Below are 8,175 nucleotides of genomic sequence, written 5' to 3'. Positions count from 1 at the left end.
GGCGCGCGCGGCCTGGGGGGGTTTTCCCCCCCCCCCCCCGTGCAGCTGCTCCCACAAACCCTGCTCGCCGCTCTGACTGCTAATCTGCTGGCTGCTCCGCTCTGCTCGGCTACCCGCAGCTCTTCCAGGAGGACCGGTGAAATGCAGCACGCTTACGTGTCTGTTACTGTTACGGTGGTTTGATCTGTTCAAAGGGGACACTTCCTATTTCTTCAAAAAATAGCCGTATCAAATCCCTTCCTCCCAGCTGAGCTTTCTACCACAGCATGAGTTTAGCATCTGCCTGAGGACACTGCAATATTTGAAAGAAAGGTACAGAAAATCTTCCAGTGTTCCTATTTTCTTCCCTAGAAAAGTCCTTCCTCCCTGTTCCGATTTTTAGGGAAAAATTTCCTGAGCACCTTTTGCAGACCAATTGTCTCAGTACAAAAGTTTAGTGCAGGATTAAAATGCTACGAGCCCTGGAGACGTACCACGGCAAATACTCGTAGATACCCAGAGAAAATGAAATACAAATCAAGCAGGACTTTGCAATGCGTGAAGCCTTTAACGCAATCACATTTCCGAGACTGATTTTATGGCAAGTCATAATCAGGCACGTGAAGCACCCCACAATCCTCAGGCTGGGGAGAGAGCCCTTATGTACTATTAAATAGTACTTATGTACTATTAAATTTGCAGACCTGCTCAATACCAGCAGAAGCACAGACACTCGAGAAACAGCCTTTGATACAGTTTGACAGAGCAGCATCCAAGAAATGGACGCGTTTCCTACATGTTCTAGTCTGGTCCCAAAGGGCAAGCGAGAGACTTGATTTCCAGCAGTCAAAGATCTCGGCAAAAAGGGGCGAATGGAGAAAAAATGCCAGAGGACGACTGAGCAGATGTGGTACGCTGCTGTTCCCCTGTGAAGCCCTTCTGGGAACGCGTTTCATTTTTGCTTCATGAAAAGGAGATTGATTACTACTTGCCTGAAGCTCCCTTTATCAGCTGAAGTTTTGCCAATAAATCTTCCATGCAGGAAACTCAAGCCCGCAGGATCAAGTTGCTCAGAAGTCATCAGCTTGTATTCTGACAAACTGAGGTTAAATGCTCTGTGCCCTTCACAAACCAAATTAAAGGCAGAGTAAGGAATGGTCTTTCTGCACATTCACGGAGAGCCAGCGTGACAGCCGTGCAATTCGAGGGGAAGCCAAAAACCAGACTGTCGTCCAAGGAACGGGTTGCTGGACCTGATCAGGCTAAAAGTCCCTTCTGCTTTCCAGTTACATGCCTGCTTGGCGTACGGCTTCCAAGAAGTCCAAAAAATAACTGCCCATTCCACCCGTTCAGGAATCCTGGTGGCAAGGGCATGTGTTTTATAAAGACAAGGCGGGAGCCTGAGTCAGAGGGGAGACGCCTCTGTCGTCTCAGGCAGAAGAAGGAGCTGTGGCAAGGCTGATAATACGGGCAGAAGGATCATGTCATTAATCACCTCTTGGGTATTGGGTAAGCCTGAACTGCTGGAACACAATGGGAAGCAAGTGACCGTGTAAGCAGTGAAACATCCAGAGCTCCTGTCTGTCTCAGCTGAAGCCCTTTTGTGCAGAACATTAACAGCATCCTGTGCCGAGCTGGAAAAAAACAAGCCTCTCAATTCCTGGCACCAGCATCCAAACCAGCTGTTCATTCCTCCTCTGACGCAAAAGAAGCCTTGCGAGACACCGGCGTAAATAAGCATGCCTGTTTCTTGCAAAGCAGAAGGAAGTCGGCTGTGCGCGTGGTGGACAAACACCTCCTGGACCTACACCAAGGAGATCCAGGCTGGAGGAAGAACTTCACCCCCTGCCCCTTCTAGCGGGCAGATCGCTGGGGTCGAAGGGGCTTTTCAGTGCACGCCAAAAGCACCAGGGTAGAAAATGCCAAAACTGCCAAAACTTGGATATAGCACTCCAATCCCAACCTCTTTGATCTGTCAAAGCCAACAAAACCACTTGCTCTCCTCTTGTGCTCTGGTGACTGTCCTCTTCTGAGACTGCTCTCAGCTCTGACCACCCCCTTGCTGTAACTTTCAGAGGTCCTTTCTCTCTGCCACAGGACCCTCACCCACTGGACAATCTTCTCACATGAACAGCTTGAAGCCCAAGACAAAAAAAATAACAGACAGCTACATGTGAAAAGGGAGTGCAGGAAACCTGACCTCTGCACCCACTCCAGCTTGAATAGCCTGACTGTTTTAGTAGGCTTCGTGGGAAAGGAATTTTAAGGAGATCTGAGGAACAGGGAGTTTTGCAAGCAGCTCCCTCCAAATGTCAAGAGAGCTTCAGGAGAAAGTGCAAACTCATTTGAAATTCAGCAAGCAGGCAATAAGAAGGTATGTGAGCCAACTGGAGGTAGAAGAAGGTCCTTAAAAGCCAACGAAAGATCTGCAGCTCAAGGATGGATTGTAAAGGACCACGAAAGCAAAGACAAGGAGTGTTTGCTTCACGTGAACCAGGAGAACGTGCCAGCACACAACGCAGAGATGGGGAGACTGCTGACCCTCCAGAATACAAGAGCTGTCCTGCTCCCTGACGGCATCACTGATGGATGCCAGAAGAGTGTCACAACAACAGATGAGAGGCCAGAACGAGACTTCGCTGTGTGAACAGACAGGAATGGCTGCGTGTCTTAGTGATGTTACAGAAGAAGGATCTGCGGATCTGCCCAGACCCGAGTCCCTCTCTCAGTACCCCTCCTTCTGTTGAAAAGCTGAGTCTAATCCATTTCTAACCAAGCCGCTGTGTTCAAGGCTAAGTTCAGGTTCAGGCAGATCCAGTAACCTATCACTTTTTAAAGCTGAGCATACATTCAAGAACAATCAAATGAATTAAGCAAGCCATGAAAGTGCTGCCAAGCAGCTCCTTGACTATTAGGTTCAACAGAATAAGCAAAACCAGTGTTGAAATAGTCTCAGTTAAATATTTCCTGCTTCACACCCCTCTCGTTTTCAAACACACGTAAAACAATTGCCTTTTATTGCTGAAAGAAGTGCATAAGAGAAGGACATTTCCATTGCTAAGCCTCGTATCAAAAAGGGATGAAAGCTCTAGTAGAAGTTAATACTTGTCCCAAATTTCAAGAGTATAGTCATTAATTCCCCCTTTTAATATGTGTATAACAGCAAACCATCAAGCCGTTTCAAGGCGGACAGTGAAGTCTGCCCAAGGGAGCAATGCTAGGCTGGCTGCATTACGCTGCATTCCCCCCGGCCTCCTAAAGCCGGTAATGCACCTCCAGCACCAAGCCCACAGCCACCACGTCCCAGACCCCGGCTTCTTCGTTTCCTGACCTCAGCTGGTGAGAAATGTCCGACACCCACCGCGTTTCCCTGCTCTTCAGCTGTGGCGGGAGTAATCCATAAACCGCTCCTACTAATCTTCTGAGACTACTGCAATATTTGCACTAAATCTTTAGAGATCTTGGGATGACAGATGTAAATAATATTTATCCTGTACTAAAGGCATTTTCTGCCAAGACATATATCAATAATTTACAGACTTACAATTAGCCTGCAAGTCAGTACAGTGAAGATCAGTAAAATAAGCGCTTAACAATATAATGAAGGTGACAATACTAAATTTACTATGCATCAATTAGTCTTTTTAATCTCTGTTACAGCCATTTATTATTAAAGAAATATGGAGCTGCAATGACACAGATGTGAAACCAAGTCACCCATTGAAGACACTAAACCCCAAGGTTACGTTACCATAGACGGCACTAGCAAGGTCAGAAATAAAAGTTCGAAATGATTGTGCATTTAGAAACAGGCACGTGTGCATCAAAATATCAGTTTATTGCTTTTCCTTATTGTCTGTGTAACGTTTAAAGAGGGATTCTGTTTTACTCATTGTGGACCTCTGTATAGATGAGGACCTGCACAGCACAATTCACTTGCAGCCACACGCAACCACCACAACTGAATCTGTTGGCTGCAGACATCCTCCAGACTGGACTCTGAGCCCAGACCGTCTGAGATGTTCATAGGGCTGCACTGAACTATTAATACCTGTCTGCTATCACCTTACATGCCAGAAGTCAGAGGCACCTTTTGGATATTCTCCTACTACGCCGCAGAAGAAACAATAGTTGAAACCAGAGAGGGGGTTATCCGCCACGCTCCCATAACGCTTAGCAGAGCAATCCAGCTACATCTGAAACAGCTCTCTGCTATCTCATGTGAAAGCTGAGGTGACAAGGCTTCTTCCCCCCTGAAAGAAGACAGTGGCTACTCACTTGCAAATGCCCTAATGAGTTGTTTAAAGAGTGGTCAAAACCTTTGAAGAAGCAGTTGCGTTACTTCTAGACGCGGGGAAAATCCTTGGAAGTAGAAAGAAAATTCACATCGAAGTATTGCTGAGTGTTGTCAGGTGAATAGCAGCTTTACTCTTCTCTAGGCTGAACTCGCTGCACTGCTCCATCTATTTCACAGGGGCACAGCGAAGCTTAATTAGCTCCTTTTGAGATCTTTTAGGATTTCTGGATGGAAAGCGTTAGGAGTGCCCACAGTATACAACAAATGGGGTCGGCGTTAAGAAGTGGCGAGCAGGAATACTAATTCTGAGCAACGTGTGGCCATGTGAATACTTATGACATGGCTCATTTCTGAGCTGGAATGAGCACTCCGGACAGAGTGCCACACTGAACATGGGAAAAACCCCAACTGTTTTTCCAGAAGAATGCTCAACTTGATAAGATTGTGTTTAAACTCTGCAAAGTTAGGTCACAGAAAATAAAGCGGGATAAGAAAGAGCAACCAAAAAACCCACCCCAAACCCCAAACCAAGTCTCCTTTCTGTAGGTGAAGGCAAAATAAAAGGTGAAAAAATATAGAAAAACTATTTAATGACTATGAGCTTTACACAACTCCTAACCAAATGAGCAGAATCAAACAAGAAGTCACGTCCCTGACAACTCACTGGCAGAACACAAACTCCGTGGCTGAACGAACAACCAGAAAACCTGCATCCCAAGCATTTTGGCTGCAACGCTGAAGACGCGTTTCAGAAACCTGTTCTTCAAAGTTTTAACATTTCATTTGTAACACCACTTTCCTTTTTGGACAAATACTTGCAATTTAAATTGTACAACTTTGCTTTGAGAAAGTTATGAGATTTAGCAATGCAGTCTGAATAGGGTAAGGTAACGATCAACTTGTTGCAATCATTTCAAGAAAATCCACTTGACTCAGTAACGAAAACAGCTTAGTCTTGTGTAATCAGGTCTAAGCACAGCCACAGCACACATTTTGTTTGCCAATTCTTGCGCTTGAGGGATGGCGATATACCTACCAAACTACAGTTCTGCTGAGCAATGAATTTAATTTTTCATGCGTTGTTGGCCAGCATACCTGAACTTTACTCGCTAATCCATTTCCCATAAGACGCCCACAGACATGCCAAACCTCTAATGCAGCTTAAAAATCTATTTTAGAGCTGCCGGAGAAGTTTTTATCGCTTGCCGCAGAAGCTCATGCTGGCCTCGGTTCCACAACAGACAGAGAAACCCCGTACACAGCGGAGAACCCAGGAGCCCTGAACAATGAACTTTGCATTACTGAGCAACAAGAGAGGTACAGCTTTCGGTACACCTATTGCTAGCGCCAGAAGCTTAAAAGGCTCATAGCGATCTCACCACCATTGCTGCTATCAGGAAAAGAAGTATTATTAGGTAGTTTAGGGTTTAAAATTATATCGCCAGTCCAAAGCTCTTATACATATCTAATTTTAATGAACGGTAGCATCAAATCCACAGGGCAACTTTGAAAGTCTCTCTCCCCCGCCCCAGCCTAACCATGCACAGAGCATCAAGGCTGCAAAAAGATTACCATTACTCCATACATAATGTAGTCAATACAGAAAACCCTGGAATTCCTATAGAAACTAATCCTAAAACATCCCCCCAGGGGTTTTCCAGTAAGCGTGACACAGAAAGGATGCTATTGGGGTGATGCGCTGTACGTATTTTACAGGCTACTTTATCACTTACTCAAGGCTTTTCCCCTCTGATTAACGGGGTCACTCTACAGCTACACAGACTAAAGCACACACGTGCCTACGCAGATGTGGCAAGGTAAGATGGGAGCTTCCACTATATGAACAGTCCTCTTAACAAACAGGTAACTGAGGGCCGTCAAGGAAAGTGTGCACAAACGCATTAAAACTGGCTTGGCCGTGTTTACACGTGCTGCCATCCCGTCTAACACAAATGAAACGACAAACATCCACGGATTTTGCAAGAGGTAAGAAGAATCCCAGCTCTATGGACTCCCCTTGCTCCAAATATGCGGATGCATGAAAACACCGTAAAAAACCTTCCCATTTCTAAGCCGCTGATACAGACCCATTTTAGACAGGCATTTCTGCTCTAAACAAATTACACCGATTGTACTTTTTGCTGTTTCTCTACTCCTCTCACTCTTAAAACTCTGTGGTTTGATTACTGTGGATGACCATTACAAACTTGCAAAGTGTTAGTATTCTCTGGGCAGGGTCTCTCAGAAAGAAACTTTGCTTACATTCCTAAGCCCCATTTGTTTCAGCCTCTATGCCCTGCTCTAGTAAAACTTAGATAAAACCACACTTACTTCATCTCTGTAAAGAGGACTTGTATAATACATGATATCCATCGCGCTGCTGTTCAGCATATCCCTTAAACCTCGTACTTTATCTGGAGTAATGGAGTCCACGGTGTCTGGGGGGGGAAGAAAAAAGAGAGACTTGAGTTACATGCAGGAGACCGATAAAATCCAAACAAGGCACAGGCAGAGAACATGGCGTGAAACTTCTGGGGACAATTTTGCAGACTGCAGTTACCGGAACAGCAGAAGAACCAAGTAATGTACCTCCATCGAGGGTAAGCTTTGATCTCCATTCAACCGGAAGAAATTCAACATGCGTTGCAAGATTGGAAAAATACTTTTCTTCTATTTTTCTTGCAGTATCTCGCATCCTATAGAAAAGAAAAAAAGAACATGTTCCTGTTAAGACTACTATTGGTACTCATCAAATAAAGCCAACGCACCCAGCAACAACACATTGCTTGCATTGCTACTTTTCAAGCATGCAATGCATGCTTACTAACACAGGCAATTACCTCACCTCATGCTTTATAACAAAAGTACTTAAATTCTCATACAATGAAAAGTTCTGCGCATTACATGCTCAAAAAAAAGAAGAGTTTAAAAAACTTTAAATGTATTATACTATGGGCTGAACATAAACCACCTAAATTCAACTGAAAGATATCCGTTAACTCTCATGGGCTTGGGGTAGAATGTGATCTGAAAATTAAGAACTTTACCACTGCCTTGAAATCCTGAATCCACTGAAATCAACCACTTAGACCAGTATGTAAGGAAGACAATTCAGTGCTTTTAAACACAAAGAAAACTATTAAAAATATTGCTTGAAAAGTCAGAATTTTATTTTAATTTCACATATCAAATTGGAAGGCTTGAGAGCTCTCAGAGTAAGAAATAGGTCCATTTATTAGCATTTCAACTTGCAGTAGCAGACGGACAGGCTAACTGTCCTTTTAAAAGGCTTTTCATTTTTAAAGCATATCTGAACATGAACATTGATGCACCTCTCTCAAGGGATGTGAGAAACTTAAAATACCTAAACCCCAAAGCATATCCGACCCTCTCTGTTGTTTGGGGGGAAAAAGGGGAATAATGGTATGTTATATTCTTTTAAAAATGCTTTTTTACTTGTGTTGTGTGAAAGACCCATCAGTAAAAAAAGAAAACCAGCATGAAAGTATACAAGATAGTAAAATATCCACGCATTCTATCAAAAACATTCAGCAACCAAACTGAGAAAGTGTCGTGTTTTCCTTTCTTCCCTTTACATGAATCTTGGCTCCCAATGGTATTAGCATTTTTGAAGATGAGCACGACAAACTGAATCCGACCAAGGGGCAGCAGTGCTGGGTTTCCAGTAGCTGGTTCCCAGTTCCAAGCATCAGAGGGTTTTTTATTTCTGAGGTAAAGCCCAGAGTTTCAACATGGGTTTTTTGTCCTATTTTCAAAGCAAACCCCTTTTAATCATAGAATCATAGAATCACAGAATAGTTTGGGTTGGAAGGGACCTTTTAAAGGCCGTCTAGTCCAACCCCCCTGCCGTGGGCAGGGACATCTTCAACTAGATCAGG

General features: G+C 44.2%; 1 protein-coding gene across 1 annotated transcript in view; it reads right to left on the bottom strand.

Annotated features, from left to right (window-relative positions):
- The window catches only part of DDHD1 (DDHD domain containing 1), a 54,489-nt gene that overhangs the window by 18,617 nt on the left and 27,697 nt on the right, over positions 1–8,175 (bottom strand). Inside the window, exons 4-5 of the mRNA XM_009289886.2 lie at positions 6,866–6,972; positions 6,608–6,714 (exon numbers count right to left, since the gene is read on the bottom strand). Of these exons, the coding sequence (XP_009288161.2) occupies positions 6,608–6,714; positions 6,866–6,972 (214 nt within the window). The remainder of the gene's footprint in view (positions 1–6,607; positions 6,715–6,865; positions 6,973–8,175) is intronic.

This window comes from Aptenodytes forsteri, unplaced genomic scaffold (assembly GCF_000699145.1).
Source record: "Aptenodytes forsteri isolate BGI_AS27 unplaced genomic scaffold, ASM69914v1 Scaffold76, whole genome shotgun sequence".
Taxonomy (NCBI): Eukaryota; Metazoa; Chordata; class Aves; order Sphenisciformes; family Spheniscidae; genus Aptenodytes; species Aptenodytes forsteri.
The sequence above is the reverse complement of the archived record's forward strand: the minus strand, read 5'-3'. Positions and strand labels throughout refer to the sequence as shown.